Source organism: Chelonus insularis, unplaced genomic scaffold (assembly GCF_013357705.1).
Source record: "Chelonus insularis isolate UGA/USDA-ARS -01 unplaced genomic scaffold, ASM1335770v1 contig_67_pilon, whole genome shotgun sequence".
Taxonomy (NCBI): Eukaryota; Metazoa; Arthropoda; class Insecta; order Hymenoptera; family Braconidae; genus Chelonus; species Chelonus insularis.
The window spans coordinates 653,151-673,333 of NW_023276701.1; the positions used below are offsets into that span (position 1 = coordinate 653,151).

At 33.8% G+C, this 20,183-nt stretch overlaps 4 protein-coding genes across 5 annotated transcripts; 2 read left to right on the forward strand and 2 right to left on the reverse strand.

Moving 5' to 3' along the window:
• Positions 1-33: 33 nt before the first annotated feature.
• PIG-C (phosphatidylinositol glycan anchor biosynthesis class C) lies at positions 34-1,184 on the forward strand. The gene is made up of 2 exons (XM_035089590.1): positions 34-179; positions 266-1,184. The coding sequence occupies exon 2, from the start codon at positions 309-311 to the stop codon at positions 1,152-1,154; it is 846 nt and encodes a 281-aa protein (XP_034945481.1). The 5' UTR covers positions 34-179; positions 266-308; the 3' UTR covers positions 1,155-1,184.
• On the reverse strand, positions 1,184-7,676 carry Nup205 (nuclear pore complex protein Nup205). Its single transcript, XM_035089586.1, has 3 exons — positions 7,541-7,676; positions 7,169-7,335; positions 1,184-7,096 (listed from the first exon to the last, which is right to left on the reverse strand). The coding sequence occupies exons 1-3, from the start codon at positions 7,548-7,550 to the stop codon at positions 1,544-1,546; spliced, it is 5,730 nt and encodes a 1,909-aa protein (XP_034945477.1). The 5' UTR covers positions 7,551-7,676; the 3' UTR covers positions 1,184-1,543.
• Positions 7,677-7,786: 110 nt separating this feature from the next.
• Positions 7,787-10,945, forward strand: LOC118070776 (transcription initiation factor TFIID subunit 6-like). 2 transcript variants are annotated; one of them, XM_035089587.1, is made up of 6 exons: positions 7,787-8,081; positions 8,239-8,557; positions 8,634-9,241; positions 9,606-9,788; positions 10,217-10,433; positions 10,499-10,945. In XM_035089587.1, exons 1-6 carry the CDS (start codon positions 7,932-7,934, stop codon positions 10,912-10,914), a joined length of 1,893 nt encoding a protein of 630 aa, XP_034945478.1. In that variant the 5' UTR covers positions 7,787-7,931; the 3' UTR covers positions 10,915-10,945. The 2 variants fall into 2 exon arrangements, with proteins under 2 accessions (XP_034945478.1, XP_034945479.1); XM_035089588.1 differs by having other exon boundaries at positions 10,511-10,945.
• A 3,337-nt stretch (positions 10,946-14,282) lies between these two features.
• LOC118070750 (uncharacterized) lies at positions 14,283-16,256 on the reverse strand. Its single transcript, XM_035089535.1, has 2 exons — positions 16,021-16,256; positions 14,283-15,837 (listed from the first exon to the last, which is right to left on the reverse strand). Exons 1-2 carry the CDS (start codon positions 16,254-16,256, stop codon positions 14,283-14,285), a joined length of 1,791 nt encoding a protein of 596 aa, XP_034945426.1.
• Between the last annotated feature and the right edge of the window lie 3,927 nt (positions 16,257-20,183).

The window sequence follows — 20,183 nt, forward strand, 5'->3', positions numbered from 1 at the left end:
GTTTTTACATATGGAGGTAGCAGAGACTGGTCTCTCTTCTCTGTGGTGGTGTAGTGACGCTATTGCGGTATTTTCTTGTACTAAATAGCTTTGTTTTGGAGCATTGATTATTTATTATTCAAAATGAATTAAAAATATGATAAATATTTATAATATCTTTAATAATTTATTATTATAACGTAAGTAAAATCATATTCGATTATTTAAAAATTATTAATTAAGGTTATGTGACTATTTTTTATGAAATATAACCTCAAAATTATAGATTACAATCATCTAGTTTGTCAATAAATAACAAGAATTGGACAATGGCATTTAATTATACTTCCAAACGTTCTAAAAGCTTTTGGAAGAAGAACCTATACGAAAATAGAGGATTTCCTGATAATTATACCGATGAATCATTTCTACACGAATTAAGAAAAAACATTAAACCCAATAATGTTACGATAGAAAGTGCCATAACTCTTGGAGCCAGTATTTCTACTCAATTAAGCATCGTTATACTCTTCGTAATAGTTTTTATCTGGTTAAATAACGAATGGATATCACCAAATACTATTTTTATATCAAGTTCAGCTTTAACTATCATAGGATATTTATTTTACATCAGCATGTTGCCCACTTTAGCAGCTAGGGTTCCAAAAGACTGCAGGACAGCACTTATTTTCCTGGTTTTCGGTTATATTTTGTCACCAGTGTTGAAAACTTTAACTGAAACCATCAGCACAGACACAATTTACGCTATGACCATTTTTATGTTCTTTATTCATTTAAGTTTTAGTAAATATGGCATCCCACCAGTGTCACTGTCAGATTCTCTCTCCATCACGTCATCAATATTTGGCTCTTTGATGCTAGCATCTCGTCTAGCATCACCCTTTCACGCTTTTACTTTACTTACCGTTGCTGTACAATGTTTTGTTTTACTTCCTTTTTTATTAATTAAGAAAGCTGATAAGATGATTTTTATTTCTCTTATTTTCACAGTCATGACTTTGTATTTTTTAGTTGTAGTGTCGGATATATTGTCATTAGTTTTTATTGTTGTTACTATTTTTGTTGATATCATTTGTCCATTTTGGTACATCAGATGGCAAAAGTATAAAGATAATATTTATGGTCCTTGGGATGAAGCTGTGATTAAAAAATAATTTCATAATAAAAAAACTAAAATTCGTAAATGACGTAATATTTATTATAGCAATTTAATATTTTACAAAAATATTTGTTTTATTGTTTACTGTTTGAAACATTCAAATACATTTATGAGAAATAATGAAATTATGAGTAGATACATGTTTTATTAAACAATTGAATTATTCATCGGTTTAATATGAAGAAAGAAAAAATAAATCTAAAATTGTCTATTAAATTTTTATTATCATTTGAATTTTCTTAACAAATGAAATTAACTTTAATTAGCAAATTCTGATATAAAATTTAAAGAATATTTAAGAACTCGGCAGTGAAACACTTGACATAGAAATGACAAAAACTTCTTGACTTATAAAAAAAACAAACAAAATTAAAAAATAAGAAATTATTTGATAATAACAAATTGTAAAAGTCTTTTTATCCTTCTAATCAATGCTTCTATAAAAGACTGTTCTACCATGGAGAATTCATGATGACCTAAGTCAAGAAGTTGTGCCACAAAAGCATCACTAAATACTCCAACAAGTCCTTGTTTTAAATCAGCTAAAATTTCATTGCTGATAGTATAATTCTCATCAACATCAGAAATCTGTGTTCTACTATACTTTGATGTCGCATTCATGACATAGTAATCTAAATGACTCCATAAAATGTAAAGAGAATGTTCAACAATGAACGAACAATATCTTATATTCTGTTTTTTATCATTAGTTTGTTTTTCTAATCTCTTTGTTACAATAACTCGTTGTTTTATCATATTTAACTCCAACTCTTCTTCAATTAAATATTTTTTTAAGTCCGTTGCATTCATTTCTTTTACCATTTCAGCTTTTTTGATCAAAGAATCTAGATTCGAAAGCTCAAAGTAAAGTAAATTTGTTGTTGATATCAGCATATTGACTATCGCACCAATTGTAACACCACTTCCTTCACGTCTTGCGATGTCTTTAATGTTGGATTTATTTAAAAATGGTTCGAACAATAAATTTCTGATCTTCTGGTTCATATGAGTATGTTGCATTTGGTTTCTAGCGTATAATAAAACATTTGCAGCTATTTTTATTGATGAATAGTGAACTTCAAGCTGATGATCACGTTCTAGAACATTAGAACCTAATGGAGGTTTATTGTCACTAAACTTTGATAGTAAAGAAACCATTAGTTTTTGAAGTCTGAATAAATGAGCACGCAATTCTCGCATTCCAGTATTATCTGGAAAGCTGTCTTGTTTAGAGATGTCGATGTTTAGCTCTTTCTCTACCAATTGGTACATGTCAATGTTTGCTGATCTTGCGATCACTCCAGTGAGACAGGATACTTGATTAAGAAACAAATTATTGAAATGTGGCATTGCATTTCTTAAAATAATCTCCACGGCATCGCGATGACTTTGAATAAATCCGCAAACTTGAATCGCACAGGATTGGTTTTCAGTACCTAATGTTGTGAGCAAAGCATCACAAAGGTAGAGCGCTGGAAGAAGAATTTGTTGGTAACGTTGGCCAAGTGATGGAAGAAAACTCTCAGTACTTTCTTTAAAACTAATTTGAATGTCTGGATGTTGATCAAAAACTGACATTGATGATAAGCAAGATAGGATTTTACTTTCCAAAAGACTTTCAGCACCGAGTCTTGATGCTGCCATACGACAAAAGGTCGCTATTTTAGCCTCGTAGAGATATAAAGGTCTTAGTGTTGATGGTTCAGGTTGGAGGATGCTACGAAGGAGATTATCAGACTCTAAAAGACTGTCAATCATGTGTTTCAGGTATCCTCGACTTGACAAGTAAATTATCCAAGAATTATCACAGTCTAGTTCTAGGATTTTATCTAGGCAGGATAAGGCTAACATTTTACAGACATCATGACCACCAGAACAATTGTGCGCCACGATGTCCATCAGTTTATCACCGAAAGCATTGATTACTTGAATTGTCGAGTATCTATGAGACTTTTCGTGAATTGTAAGTGAACGGTAGAGAGAATGATCCAATTGGGAAACGTAATTGTAATTAACTTCAGTCGATTCTGATTTTTCTAGACCAACAACACATAAGAAGTTGAGCAAAGCTCCGTAGAGATGAGTTCTGACCTTCTGAGAAGATGCTCCAGAGTTGATAATCCATTGTAAAATGTGATTTAAAATGATTTTCATGGTTGTAGTGTAGGATGGTGATGAAGAGATTAAAACTTCCGAGTTTTCTGCATCTGGCACAGCAAAAGTATTCTTTAAATTCACTAGTAAAATTAAAACCGTGCTAGAAACTAGGGTTTTTATTTCACTAATTGCTTCGCAAGACGTCATTTTTTGTAGTAAATCATGCGAGAGATTAAGAAGTAAACTCTGACGAAGGCTTGTAGGCAACTGCTGAGTAGTAGCGATGGAAAAAAGCATCTCTGTTGCTTGACACCAACCCTCAACAAACTTCACCGTAGCATAGGAAAGGGTTTTAGTTTGATTTCTCTTTAGAGCGTAAGCTAAAATTGACTGCAATTCTTGTTGCATTAATTTTCGTTGTGTTGCTGTGGCAGAGCTTTGAGTTACTGCGAGTTCTTCTTTGATCAAAGCATGAAGTCTTCTGATGTCGATCAACTGTGGACCTCCATTAGCAATCATAGGAACACTACATTTATTTAGCACCATTTCCACTTGAGAAGGATCAAAAAATTCCCAGGATTTCGTTGGTTCCCGTTGGATTTCAAAGTCAATGTAATGCAAAAGATCCATTAGTAGTTTCTGAGAAAGTGGAAAAACTGTTCCATCTTGAAGCACATTTCCCACAAGTCTTCGTACCAAACTGTTCTGAAGAGAGCCACCAGCGATATGAAGTTCAATCGCGGCTATTTTTAGCAACCAAGACATACATGCAAGCTCTATAGCACGATTGGGTCCTTGAAAAGGAAGCTTGGACAAATGTCGTTGAACGAAATCCTGATTGGTTGATGTTCGTAAAAACCTTAAAACAGGAACTGATGTTTTAGCATTGGCGGCAAGAATATGCAAAAACCTGTAACAAGCTTCTGTGATTTTATCTCTGCCTCTTTCCAAAGACAACTCCAAAATACCTAGAATGGAATGAAGACAAGTCCGTGGAAATCCAAGCATACCAGGCTGTTGAACGACAGTTTTCCTGATGTCTTTAGTGATGTCGAAGCCAAGTAAATAATGAGCAAGATTAGGAGTTGGTCTGGAAATATTCTGAATCAACAAAAGTAAAATCCTATCTTTACAGTTGCCTGGTGTCTGATGATCATCTTCCTCCTCGGAGATGATTTCATCCGAGTCTAAACATTCGACAAAACCATGTCTGATGGTCAAAGCAAGCGTAGGAGTTGATGTAAAGGTTGCTAAGAGCTCGGAATCAGCTCCTGGTTCACTTGCAACACCTTGAATCACTCCTAGAGCAACGTAGGCATGTTTCTTAAGCCAGGAATTAAATACCACAAACATTGCAATGTTGATCATGTGATCTGGTTTGCCAGTTCTTGGATTCACACCTAAAAGTAGCTTTGATAAACCAGTTAGAATTTTATTAGACGTCGTGGCGATAGTTAGCTGAGCCATGTAGTATTGTTGCATCTTTAGAGTGTGTTCTAAGATCCTCAGACAGTTTAAAGTACTATTTTCTAGGTATTTCTTACCAGCGATGGGTTCATATGTCTCAAAATAATGTCTTCCTTCATCCAGGATATACAAAATGACATGAAGAAGCTCAGAGTTTGAATGAAGTTGAGTCATCAAGTGATATCCTGGCTCTGGATTTACCAAAGTCGACTCTCCACCTTGAATTTCTACTTTACAACCCACAAAGTCTTCAATATTCGGCTCATACTGAGTAAGAAGCTTGTAAAAAATGTTTAAACACAAGTCAGCAACCTGCCACTTTTCACCAGGATTTTTATACGACCTTGTGTTGAATCTTAAGAAAACTGTGTTGATGATGAACTGTAGATAAGGGTCAAAACCTGGATTTCTTTGGCCAACTCCAAGCAATCTTGGTATTGGGTAATCAGTAAGAGAGTCTAGAAGCTCAAGCATAGCTCTAGTAAGCGGATACTCTTCATTCCTGGATTCAATTTCCTCTAATTCTGTCTGTACTCCACGAGGTTGATAACTGCTAGTGGTAGGAATGGTGCAGAGAATCTGTGCTGCTTCTAAACTTTGCCAAATGGTGTAAGAAGACTCAGGAGATTTAGCTAAAGCAGCCAAGGTACGCACTAGAACACCTTTAAGAGGGATCGGCATAGCACAACCAACAAGTCCGATTAATGATGGAATCACTTTCCAGCCTGGATGATCACAAATAGCAACTCTAGACATTTCGTCATACTTTGCTACAACTTGGACCACATTCAGCACTGCTTCGAGGCCTTTAACTTCATGAGGAGTTATTCCTTTAGGATGATTTCTCTGCCGATAAATAGTATCTTGACTTGGTGGTAATTCTTGTCTCAAGTTATAATAATACCTATTCAATGAATTAAAAAAGTGGTCCCATGATATAGTCGACCCTGAAGAGCCATTTGGTTTTAAAAAATTGAAAGCATGTCGTGCAGCTTGTGGTGATGAAGCCAGTGATGCAATCATCTTTAAATAGGGTACAAAAAGTCCAGCTGGAAGAATTTCTCCAGCCAATCTAACGAATTTAAACAAAGCTACTTGTCTTGCTGGTAGTCTAGAGTGTACTGATATATGATTTTCGTTATGCTGATACCAGTAATCAAGCACTAGATTTAATTTAAGTGGATCTTTTTTATAAAGCTCCGCTACCATTAGCATAAGATATTCAAAATGGTCATCAAGGTTCAACGGAGGCTCTACACCTTCCTGTTGGTAAGCAGCAATGAATCTCATCGATTCATCAGCCCGTGATCGTAGTTCCTTTACCTTCATTGGCATCAGAGTAATAAAATCCGAAATGAAGCTATGAAAATACCGAATATAAAACTCTTCGTAATAAATGTCATCACTTTTAAATATCACAGATGTGATAAAATGAAAAGCTCGATTAGAAAGCGCTGCTTCCACTAGGATCTCATCTTCTTTCATGATGTTCTGACTCAAAGACATATTAGAAGCTGATTTAATGGTTGCTATAGCAATAGATGTTGCCAGTTGAATTACACCCCAGAGTCCATTGTTTTTCCATGAGTTCGGATTCATCAGTTCTTGAATAAACTTCTCAAATACACTAAACTCTGCTATAAGAGGAATTGATTTGACAATAAGCTCACCATCTTCACGATTGTGAAGTGAACTCAAGTTCATAGCATATAATAAAGCCATAATTAATGATAGTGTTACTTTATCAGGACCTCCATTACCACATTCAGATTCTGGTTGTTTGTCTTTCAGCATAGCAAGAAGTCTAAAGATAATTTTAGTTGGCAATGATGTTTGTGCTGCCCACAGATATAAAATATCAGCTAAATCTTGTCTAGTTTCATTGTAGAGCTTCATCACCATGTGATGATGTTCCGGTCCACCAAGAGCACGGTTTTGTTGCAGTAAATCTTGTTCTTTTGTTGGATCCATCTGTTCCAGAAGTGATAGCACACTATCAAGTAATCCGTCTTCGTGCAATTTGTTTGTATACTCTGTTATTTTTTTAGTTAATGTTACTGGAGTATCTAGAACCCAACTGTGACCTATTCTAGCTTGAACTAGAGTTCTTAGAGCTGATGTTAATGCTTTTCTTCCATCATAGTAGAGAAGAATAGCTGTCAATCCACGAGTTAAGCCTGGATGATGTGGCATCTGAAGTTGAGCTGTGCACAAAAGGTCTAGAGCCATGTACTCGTTGAGATCGTACATGTCAGAGATGATTATTGTCTCGTCCACGAGTTCTTTTGATAAAATATGATGACCTAAATCCGATAGAGTTATTCCTTCGGTCACTCCTTTTTGTATTTCTTCACGACTTTTGGCATTTTTTGGCTAAAAATAAGCAAAAGATTGAATTAACAACCATAAATGAATGGTTTTATTATTTTTAGTGATCAAATTTACCGAATTCTTCATTAAGGTTAGAAAATTTTGCCGGTGAATTCGAAGAGCTTCCATAAATTCATGGTATTGAGGGTCTGGAGTTGATGGTGTTAAGATCACATAACGTTCCACGAGGTTTTGGAGCTGTTTATAAGGAGTCCAGCAATCTTCATTGCTGGATTGATCAGCTAAAACAAGGTTAATGAATTGTTTATCAACTCTATTTCTTACTTAAAAATATACACACTGCTATTTAATTGCATTATCTATTGTTTAAACATTCTGCCATTTATTGCAGATTTAACCTCAATTTAAGCTAAATATTTGCATATTTTCTGTCAATATAAACAGAATAATAATCAGAAGTATACTTGGATAACAAAAATATTTTACCTTCAGTCATTTTGGATATTTATAAATGCACAAAACTCAAAACTTATTTTATAAATAATAAATATTATGAAGAAACTCTGCAAAACACCAATTAATGCTACAAACGTTAAGCATCTGTCAAATGGCGGGATTTTAAATGATCATCTGCGCCACCTAACCTCAATATCCTCAAAATTTACTTTATCAGCAACATTTACCGACAGCTTTGTATACCGATCGTTGGATGGTTTTCATTTGCGCCAATGGCGGCCATTTTGAGAACTTAGAGAGTACCTCACATGCGATTGTTTTGATAGAATCTTGTTGATGTTTATAAAAAAATGTATAATTAGCGATAAAGTAAAAAAGAAATATTTATAAATAATCAGTAGATAATAAAATAATTGCAATAATGAGTGAAAACGATTCAATTTACGGCACTACATTGTCTCAGGAGTCGATGAAAGTCATTGCTGAGAGCATCGGTGTTGGCAATCTTCCTGATGAAGCAGCTAAAGATCTTGCTGAAGATGTTAGTTATAGACTTAAAGAAATAATTCAGGTATTAAATCAATCGACAATAAGTTTATTAATCATGATTCATCAATCTTACATTAAAACATCTTTTAAAGATGTAGTTTTTTATTTATTTCAAAACAAAGATGTTTTGTAGGTTATATTGATTGATATACTGTTGATTCTCTTTTTTTTGCCTTTAGGATGCAGCAAAATTCATGAGACATGGTAAAAGACAAAGATTAACTACCCACGATATAGACCATGCTCTGAAAGTGAAAAATATCGAGCCCACTTATGGCTTTTTCTCGAAAGATCACATCCCGTTCAGGTTTGCCTCAGGCGGAGGAAGAGAATTGCATTTTGTTGAAGAGAAAGAGATAGATTTGAATGATTTAATATCAATGGCTGGTGGTCCATCTTGGCCAAAACTACCTCTGGATATTTCTCTAAGAGCTCATTGGTTGTGTATTGATGGAGTTCAACCAACCATACCTGAAAATCCACCTCCAGTGTCCAAAGGTAAGCAATTTTATCATCAATTATCAGTAGAATACTAGAAAAAACAGGTTATAAATATTTTTTTATCAACCTCTAGACGTTCAAAAGCTCGAAAGTGTAGATCCAACAGCAAAATTGACATCAAAAACAAGCAATGTCGCCGTAGGAAAGCCTGGAGCTGGTGGAAAAAGTCAAAAACTTCGAAATGTTGAAACAGTTCATGTTAAACAACTCGCGACCCATGAACTAAGTGTTGAACAACAGCTTTATTATAAAGAAATCACTGAAGCTTGTGTTGGTTCCGATGAAGGTCGACGAGCTGAAGCACTTCAATCTTTAGCAGCAGACCCTGGACTTCATGAAATGTTAGCAAGAATGTGTACCTTCATTGCTGAAGGAGTGCGTGTGAATGTAGTGCAAAAAAATTTAGCATTATTAATATACTTGATGAGAATGGTCAAAGCTCTTCTAGATAACCCAAGTTTATACTTAGAAAAATATCTACACGAGTTGATTCCATCGATTATTACGTGCATTGTATCGAAGCAGCTTTGTATGAGGCCAGAGTATGATAATCATTGGGCATTGAGAGATTTTGGGTCCAAATTAATGAGCCAGATATGTCGAAATTTCAATACTTCTACTAATAACGTGCAAACGAGAGTTACGAGGATGTTTAACCATGCTTTAACGAAGCATAATCAAGTAAATAATATTTAAAAAATTTATTTTTAAGCTTATTTATTTAAATTAATTATAAATTTATTGTTTTTTTTTCAAAATCTAATTTGCTAAGAAATTATTATCTACTTCTTTAACATTTATTAATGCATAAAGCTAAGTTAGATTGTTTATTATCTTTATTATTGAACTGTATTAAACCTATTTTGTTGATATTCGTAATCATGGAATGATTATATAAAAACTTAAGTTATTTATCTTATGTCACTATAATATGCTCATAGATCACTTTGTCTTTTATGATTTCATTTTGAAGACTAAAATAATTCATTTAATATTTCTGAATAAACATTGACTTGAATTTATCAAATAATTTTTTTATTTTTAGACTCCTTTGGCAACTCTCTACGGAGCAATATGTGGATTATGTGAGTTGGGACCCGAAGTTATCAAAGCCTTAGTAATACCAAAAATAAAGTCTATTTCTGAAAGAATAGAAAGTTGCGTTGAAGACCCAACACTTTCGAATGTTGATAAAAATGCAGCTGGTCATATTAAAGCTGTTTTAGTGGTAAATTTTTCTTTTTATGCCATCGTATACTACTGAAAAAGGATTAAAACATTTTTAAATAAATTAAGATCGCTTTCTTACTTTTCTTGTCATTATTTTCTGATTAATCGAGGCATAATAACTCCATTTCACAGAAGTTTTTTAAGAAACAGTAAATTCGATATTTTTTTTTATTTCCAATAACTAGAGTATTATATTCTGAAAATTCAATCATGTTGAAAAATTTTGATTTCATGATTTTGCTGACTAGACTTCAATCTGTTACGTACGATGTGTCATTAATTGTTTATTTATTTATTTTAAAACGTGAAACTTCTGACAAAGGAAGTTATTATTCTTGATAAAGTTACTGGCTAAAGTAGTTTTTAAATAGTAATATAAATTGGAGCAAATATTGAATGAGTTGATAATTTATTTAATCGATATAGAGAGCAGTAGCGCCAGTTCTAAAAATGATAAGATCACCGCCAGATTTTGTAGAAGAATACAAATTAGACTATGGATACATTGGACCAACATTGTGTTCTGCAGTAGCGAAAGCACGTAGTCAATCAGCTTCCACAAATGTATCAACCACTTCGAATTTGACAACAACTCAACAACAAGGACCAGTTACCACTAGTAATCGAGGCCTTGTACAAAATGGTAATTAAAATTAGTAATCTATAGAATAAATAGTCTAATTTTTACTACAATAATTGCCTGAATAGAACATATTCCAGTAATTAACACGAACACAAGTCAGCAACGTACTATTGTCGTTGGTACGAATCGGAATACAAGTGTTGCTTCAACCGGAGGAGGACAGAAATTTGTTATTTTACAATCAAGATCACAAACTCCAACTTCTCAAACGACTTCTGCCATTCAACAGCAGACCACTCAATCACAACAACAACAAGTTCAGCCACAGCAGATCAAAGTTGTCACTAATAATCCAAATATTCAAAAAACTCAAGTTCAGAGTAATTCATCTAAGTTGGTCGTTGTTTGTATGGCTAATACTAGTCATGCTAATACAACATCTGTCGCTCAAGTTACTACTATTAATCCTAAAACAAATGTTTTAATAAATCCATCGAATACTGAGAGACCGTTAAGTCCTCATGATGAAGCATTTTTGTAATTTTATTATTAAAATTATCATGAAAAAAGTATTAACACGTTTTTAATCATTGTTTATTCGATAACTTGTTCTTTAATTTTTTATATCTTGTCATTAACCATGGAATTTAAAAAATTTCAAAAACTTTGAAGCTTTGGAGTGTAATATGGTATTTAAATTAATTTGAGATTAAATAAATGGTATTTTATTGAAATTCTTATTTATTCCTTTTTCTGAACTCAGAGAAATCACTTGAGACTAGCACGAAGAATCGTACATTTTAGAAAAAAAGATTGTTTTTATTGATAGGAAATTGTTAAAATTTTAGTTATGCCTGATAAAACATTAATTTTTCGTTGTAGAAATTTTTATCAATTTAAAAATTTTTTCAAAAATCTATTTGAGAAAGAATTCGTTCTCTTTATGAACTCCTTTCAGCTCGATCTATTTTCTCTGTGGATTAAATATTTCAATACTTATTCATCGTGAATTTGAATATCAATTCTATACTGTTTATTTATTTATCTATCTATTCTAGGCGCCAGCGATATTGCACTTCTATATTGTTTATAATTCTATATTGTTGATTTAATTACTATATATTTATATAAAACTAATTTTTTTATGCATAGCCTTATATAAATGTAATAAAATCAAGACTCGGACACAGAGGTTTGAATTTATTTGAGTTTATTAGGAATATTTAGGAGTGAACTTGTCACTTTGAGTTACAACTTAGTTCTGATTTTTGTTACATATTTTTACTTACAAGGTAAACTTATTTTTAAGGGTAGAAGGAATATCTTGGTGACGTAGGATGGCGGAAATTGATAAGGTTTTAATTTTTAATTACACTGGTTGAACGGTGAGAACGAGGCTCTTCACTTACAATATTATTATCAGATGAATCAGAAGTTACTATTTCTAAAGGAATAGGTGAGTGTACTGGTCAACGAGGACTTATTTTGGAGTGACAGATATTTAGAGTTAGACAATTTTTGAAGAACAAATTCACCATTTTTGAACAATTGCTTGGATCGTTGTCATCATGACGGGATAATATTCTAGGTAGCTTACTTAATCTACGCCAACAACAACATCTTAAGATTATATAAATTATTAGTAATGTACAAACGATACAACCAATATATGTAAATATTGATACCTTATAATCTAGAATTTTATGTTTATTTTAGTTGTCTAGCATATTAGATATTGCTGATAATTTATGACTTGTTACATCTAGGTTATTCAAATTGATATCAACTTTAGAATATCAGTGCTCTGCAGTGGTCTGGGTGCGACCCGAAAGGTCCACACGACCAACTTCCCAGTAGAGAAAATGAAAAAACAATTCGAATAGAACCCGTTTCCATTCTTTATAACAAATGGAATTGTTATAAACGAAATGAGTCTGTTTTTATTCATTTGATATGGTTAATTACTTTATTCCAGTGAAAGAAAAAATTGTGCGTTAAAAGTACTCATATATATAGAATGGATCCCTATTTTTATTGTTTATAACAATTTAAAACTTATTATTTAAATATTACTATGATCAATAATCACTTGTTAGTAACAATGTTCAATTGTTATGAACACAATTCCATATTATTGACAATTATTATTGACTATTATAGCGTCTTTAATGCTGTTTTCTCAATCCTGACACGAGTTTAAAATTCTTTCATTGCTGATATTGTTTTTTAAATTTTTTTTTCGATGAAATATTGTCATCATATATCCATACAAGTATTCTATTTACTTAATATTCATATTAGTAGATAAGCAGGGCCAGTTCTGGATCACTCTGCAATACCAGCCAAGTCAAAAAAGTGGGTTCTGATCCGCACTAATTACCGACCGCGATAACTTTGACGATAAGTTACCGACCGCGATAAGTTATCGACACTGATAAATTATCGGCAGCAATTTTTTTTACCGACCTCGATAAATTATCTTCAATGATAATACCGATTTTTTACCAACCGCGATTAAAATTTCACTATCAGCAAAAATAACTGATTTTTTTTCAAAGTTTTGTCAATGTTTTGATATTCTCTCAAAATTTGCGCTACCGACTATCAGATTTTTTCTGGAAATAAATGAATGAAAACAGTAATCTTTTTCGTGTACACAATTTATTTATAGCAAAAAAAAATTTAATTCATACATTAATAATATAATCATAATTATATAATATGTATATTTTTTACAATATTTTATGTTAGTTTTCTCATTTGCGCACTTAAAGGTTTATACTCTATTATTCGATCATGTAAGATCAAACAATAGGCTGATGTGTTAGCAGGAAAAACTTTTGATGATTCAAATTCCAGTCGAACATCAACTGGTCCTGATTTTAAGGATTCATTTTGTTTAGAACAATCAATTACAACGAGTGGTGCTATATCTATAAATTTTTTTTCGTGAGTAGAGGTTCTGCTTCTTTATCATAATATGATGTTTGGAAATCTCTATACATATCATATAATAAGGCAAATTGATTGTGACTTATGTCAAGATTCATGTTGCCATATGGATAGCATTGTGAATTGAGGAAAAGTTTTACATCCCTTAAATCACAATGATTGAAATGACTTGCATCTTTTGTAGCATCATTTTTGCGTGCAGTTTGAAATCCTAATATAACATAGCGGGGCATTTCCAATTGAGTTGATGTTTTTACGACCCATACGTGTTTGGTTGTGTTCGGCAGCATTGGATATTCATATAATTCCCATGATCTGGAACTCACTGGAATCGGTGGGTCTTTTGCAATGTAGGGGAAAGCGGGGCTGAAAGTGCCGATTTTAACGAATCCTTATATAATTTGGATAAAACAAGTACTATACCTAAAAGTAGTGGTTTATCCTAAGCGAAATTTTGTCTACAATACGAATTTACCTACAGATTTTGCACATTTTTTATTGTTTTTTAGAAAAAATGATTTTTTTATACAGCGGCGGCAAGGCACTACCAACCCCACTTTGGGGCAAGTTGTGCCGTAACTGAGGTCGGTTGTGCCGTTGATAATGCTAGGTGTTTTAAATGAATGAAAATTAATTAAAATTTAAAAGACATAAGTTTCATAATAATATATTTATTCGTTATACTTTTCATTATAAATCAACAGTTTTTAAAATTCAGTTGTTTATAATATATTTTATTAATAGTATTAATAATATATTTATAATAACATATTTTTAGTTAATAGTTTGTACTTATTTTCATGCGAATGAGATCAATTATTAAAAATATCAGTTCCTAAGGACTATATCACAAAAAATAATAAAGATCTATCTCAAATGATAAAGTAACAGAGTTATTATTTTATTTATCAGTCTTTTGAGTCCTTTTACGAAATCAAAAAAATATATCAAAACTAGTTATTCTTTGGATGACTGATCAGAATAGCAATTAGGACATACAAATGCTAGGCTTTCTTTATCTTCAATGCATTGCAAATGAGCCCAATTCTTACATTCTCTGCATTCAATCCATTTTTCTCCAGGGGCAGAGTTAGAATAGGCATCACAACATATGATACAGTACCATTCTTGTTCATCATCAGAACTGTCATCATCTTGCAAAACTCTTCTCTTAGCGGGCTTCTTAGGCGGTTTTTTTGTTTGTTTACCTTTCCCCTTGCCCTTCCCCTTAACCTTCTTTGTAGTTTTACTTTCTTTCTTCGTCTTTTTAGTAGCCTGTTCTTCGGCCAAAGCATTTTTCTCTGGAGTGTCCGTAAGAACAGCTGTCTTTCTTTTACGTCTTTTATTATGTCCAATTAATCGGGGAGGTGCTTTAGGCAGTGGTCTTATTAGCTCTGGTGAGGAAATTGCTGTATTTTTGTCTCCTGTGTTGTTATCAGCTGATTGAGGAAGCTGGAAGTTGCAGCAAGGGATAGGCTCCTGAGAACACTGACGTGTCTCTTGTTCTTGATTACCTGATGGTTCACTTGTACAGTCAACGCTGCAGTCATTTTGCCCAGGAACATGTTTTAGTATTGTTTGACTAGTCTCAATCTCTACATTGCTGCCCACATAATTTGATTCATCAAAATATTCAGGAGTCTTTTCTCGATTGTTTGGAGGGACAGGCAAGTTGCCGGTACCTTGTGAGGGACGATTTTCGGGCATCGGGCGATCAGTGACAAAAGACGGTGCGTAATCTTCGTCTGTAAATACGTTTGAATCATAGGGCCAAATGCCAGTCTTTTTGAATGCGTTGCATATATTCATAGGTGTTGCTGCTAACGGGAAAGCGTATTTTACTATACCTGGTATTTCATAAACGCTCATAACCTTCCCGGGATTAGTTCTCAGCCAGTTATTTTTAGCTTTAGAGCAGTATGTTTTAAAAGGGCCATTGACACCAACATCCAGAGGTTGCAGACGGTGGGTGCAGTGTGGTGGGAACGATAATAATATAGCAGAATTTCTCTTGGCTTTTTCAATCACATCAATATCAATGTGAGATGAATGATTGTCTAGGAGTAATAGCACTGGCTCGTTAGGACTAGGCTTAGTGTGTTTTATGAAATGATCTATAAACACTAAGAACTCTGTGCTTGTCATCCAACCGGATTGATTACCAGCCCCAATACACTCAGGAGGACCGTCGCGGATAAATAGGTCTTTATATTTCAAACGTGGAAATACAAACATTGGTGAAATCGAGTTTCCTATAGCACTTACCGCTAGCTCAACAGTGACTAAAGTTCCACGCTCTGTTGAAACGATTGCTCCTACTTGCTTTGTTCCTTTTTCAGCCAAAATTTTCTTTGGTTTCAGCACAGTTTGGACACCAGTCTCGTCTACATTCCAGATACGTGAAGGAGTAAGATTATGCTTTGTGATCAAGTCGCCAAGTTTCTCGAAAAATTGATTCACGTTATGTCGGTTGAATGAGCTCGCGCGTCCTGCACTGGTAGCTTCGGGTGTTCTTATGGAAAGTGTAGAATTCCTCTTCAGAAAGTTTGTCAACCAATCCTTGCCAGCCTCACCATTTGTATGCCAAGATGGTGGGATGTTTTGTACATTAAACTTCACGGCACACTGGTACGCAAGTTATCGTACTTCCTCCGGCAGAAGACCGAGGTAAATAGAAGCGCTTTTCAAGATGTACTTCGATAGTAGTGCCTCTTGTTTCTCATTAAACACTAGTCTTGGTTTGTATCCGACCGCAGGAGCAAGTCCACTTTTTATTTTTTTGACATAGCATTGTAGTGTTGTGTGACAAATTTCTAATTCACGTGCAACAGTTTTTAATTTACGTCCATCCTTGATGACTGCATCAGCAGCCCTTTGTAAAAGATCTTGAGATGTAGTTCCCCTTTGAGTTTTTCGCTTGTATGTCCTCATTCTGTCAAAGACAATAAATGCAGTATAAAGTATCATGTCAAAAAGTTATTTCTTTCTTTTATAAGTGCTCGCGTAAACATGAACAATATTGAAACAATAAAAGTTGCTTAGAGGTTGGTTGTGCCGCAGCACAAGCAGCCCCACATGAACGGCACATTTTACCCCGCTTATGAGAGTGTGATATTTTGTCTCACGTACAAAAATCACTCGGCTTAAAGCATTAAAATTACACTGCATAACAAACTAGAAAGAATAACAAACATTTTACTAAAACTCTCATATTAAAAGCACGAAAAATACTAGCTTGTGCCCAAAAAGTTTCGAAACGATAATATTTACTTACGTAGCGCTGGAAGATCCTCACATGCACTGCCACTCAGTCCACGTCACTGATACAATTAAAATGGCAGCCGCGTGTGCCCAACTGTTAGGCATTACGCGACACACTACGATCGTGAATCTATCTCTCTCTGTTTTCAAGATATTCGCATCGGTACAATTTACCCCCGGCACTTTCAGCCCCGCTCTCCCCTATTGGAATTATTATTTATGAATTCACCTGATCAATCAAAAATAACAAAAGAAGATGAAAACACTTATGGCAGAATTATCAGTGTGACAAACGCCTATCGAAAGCATTATCTTCCTGACAGAAGTATCAGAGTAGATAAGAATTTAAAAAAATTCACCGACATAATCAGTAAATATATACCAAAAAGTGGAAGAAGTTTACCACAATATATGATTAAACATAAACAAAATCATCCTACCGATTATATTTATTGGGATGATCCCAATGAACTTGTAGATCGACTTCGTTTACTTATTGCATCTCAAACCGCTGGAAATTTCAGTCATACTAACGAAATTTTATCAATTTTAAAGGAATTGCGTGAAGCTGAAATCATTTATTAATCTGATGTATTCTACACAGCTACTCATTCTTTGAAGAACTTTTGAAGTGAGAGGTTTAAAAATGAGTGTTGACGTTTTTGGACGACAATTAGCGAAAGATATTGTGAAAAGTGCTGTTCGTGGGCCTCCTGGTGAAGGATTCAAATTAACTGTGGATCAACAGTTTGACATGGATAATAAGAGATTGTGTAATCTCGCTGAACCAGTAGATTTGAGTGATGCAACATCATTAGGAGTAATTGAAAAAAAGATTACAATTTTAAAAAAATTTATTGAAATAGAATTACGTCTGTTACGCGAAACTGTAGCAAATTTAAGAAGAATTGTTGAAGAAAATAGAGAAAGAATCAAAATCATTAATGTTCAAGTAGAGCAACATATTGAATCATCACAAGAACATCGTAAACGTCTGAAAGAAGAATTGAATGAAACAATTGAACTGCATGAGTCAGATCGATTACGTTTACTGAAAAAAGCAAATCGTAAACAAGCTGAAAGTATTAAACAATTGGAAGAAAATATTCGGAAATATTTTAATCAGCAGCATCATGAACAAAGAGAAAAAAATAATAACTGAAGAGCTGCATAGACCGGTTAGAAGAAATTATCCACGACGACATGTTGATAGACGTGGGCTTGATGAAACTTGGCAAGCTGATTCAGTTAACATGACAGCATATAAATCTTATAATAAAGGTCATTAGTATTTATTGACTGTTATTGATATTTTTTCAAAATACGCTTGGGCTGTGCCCACAAAATCTAAAAATGGTAAAGATGGAGCCCATGCAATGAAATCGATTTTATCACAAAAAAGGGTGCCAAAATTTTTGCATGTTGATAGAGGAAAAGAATTTTACAATAAAGAATTTGAAGCACTTATGAAACAATATAATATCAAAATGTATTCTACATTTAGTAATCTTAAGGCATCTATATGTGAACGATTTAATCGCACGTTAAAAAGTCACATGTGGAAACAATTTACGTTGCGAGGTAATTACAAGTGGATAGACATCTTACAAAAATCGATGACATCATATAACAATAGCAAACATCGAACCATCTAAAAAAAACCGATTGATGTTACTTCAGCCAATGAGAAACAATTACGTCATACTATTGTAGGATAACTCACCTACGTTTACTTATATATATACATATCCTCAGATAACAACAGAAATTCTACCTGCCACATCGGAAAACAAACCCTTGCAGTCCAGCTCCTTAACCCCCTCTCTATGCATTTTCCTGACCACCACAGTATATAAAGGATGCATTTCCCCTAAACCTGACACTTATTTTCTGAACATTGTAAGAAAGCTGACGATAGAATTTTCGAATTTACAATAAAGAACTTGTCTTTGAATATTTTTCTATCTTGTTACTCTTGGACCCACAACATAATTGGCGACGAGGATTTCAGATACGGTTTGAACTTTAGAGTCAGTGCTATAGTGAAAAGTATTTTTTCATCCTGATAAAAAGTAACGATTTTAATTGTGAATCAAACCACAACGCCCAAGAAAGAAGAAGTCGACGATCCTGTGAGACATTGGAACCAGCAGCTCCACCACTGATCGAGCTACACTTCAACAACAAGACTTCGAAGACTCAGCAAGCAGTAATCGGTTGACAACTTGGAATTAGCAACTCCAGCACCAACTGCGTAGTTCTTCAGCAACGTAAGTTCCTCTGAAATATTCTTTCATCCACTTATCTTGCAAATTTCTTATCTCAATTCCTACAATACCTTAAAACCCCTTATCAAAATGGTAGACACCAACCAAGCTACAACAAGTATTCCAACAAATCCAACTGTTTCTCTCGAATTTTTAATAAAATTAATCCCTGAAAAATTTGACGGGGATCGTTATAAAATTAGAAGTTTTATAAAACAAGTCGATTCGGTTTTCGAGATAGCGCATGTTAATCAAGAAAAAGCTCTATTACTCTTCGTAAAAAGTAGAATCTGTGGCAAAGCTCGAGAACAAATAGATATTCATTGCAATCTTACGACATGGCCGGAAATTTCAGAATTGTTATTAAACCTATATCAAGATAAAAAAACATTTGATCAATTGCTTGAGGAATTAAATAGTATCCGACAAGGACGGAATGAAAATGTTTCGATGTATTACCAAAGACTTGAAGATCTTTCCTCGCGAATTCTAGCCGTAATCCACTCAACTGAAACTAATGCCCCTAAATTATCTGGACGTATTGCTATGATTACTGACATGACATTGAATAGATTCGTTTATCATACTAACCCACAAATTTCTCAAATGCTTCGATATCGCGATTTTAAAACCATAAATAGTGCTCTTACAGCAGCAATCGGCGAAGAGAAAGCGTTACGCCTTCGTTACGACAATCAACAAAAATGCCAAATATGCTCTAAAACTAATCATACTACTAAAGAGTGTCGTTTCAACAAATCGAAAACTCACGATAATAATCAACATCATACAAAATCAATCAATTATGCAAATACGCGAAATTCACAAAATCTCAATAATCCTCCACAAAACGGCGAAAAGTCTTGCCGATATTGCAAAAAAACGGGTCATACCATTGAAGAATGCAGAAGAAGAATATATAATAATAACAAACGTCAACAGCAACAACAACAAAATTCAAACACCCCAGTTTCGGGAAGTATTAATCAAATTCAATCCTCAGATTCAACAACAAGTAGTCAAACTTTTTTCAATTCAAATGATCTCCCTACACAGAATCTAATGACGTTCATCGGAACAGCGGTACCTTCCCAAGTATATAAATCAGAAGATCCTATTATAAATAAATTGTCTGCATTTATCGAATCAAATGAGCAAATCTCGAAATCCTCTAACGAACAAAATCCTAACGAAATCGTCCAACGCAACGTCTTTTCCTTAGCAACAAACGACTTAACATATGTTTTGTTTGAAGCCCAAAAGTCTAAATCATCTGATAAAATCCTCAAACTCCTGCTCGACACTGGAGCATCAATTTCGTTAATTAAAA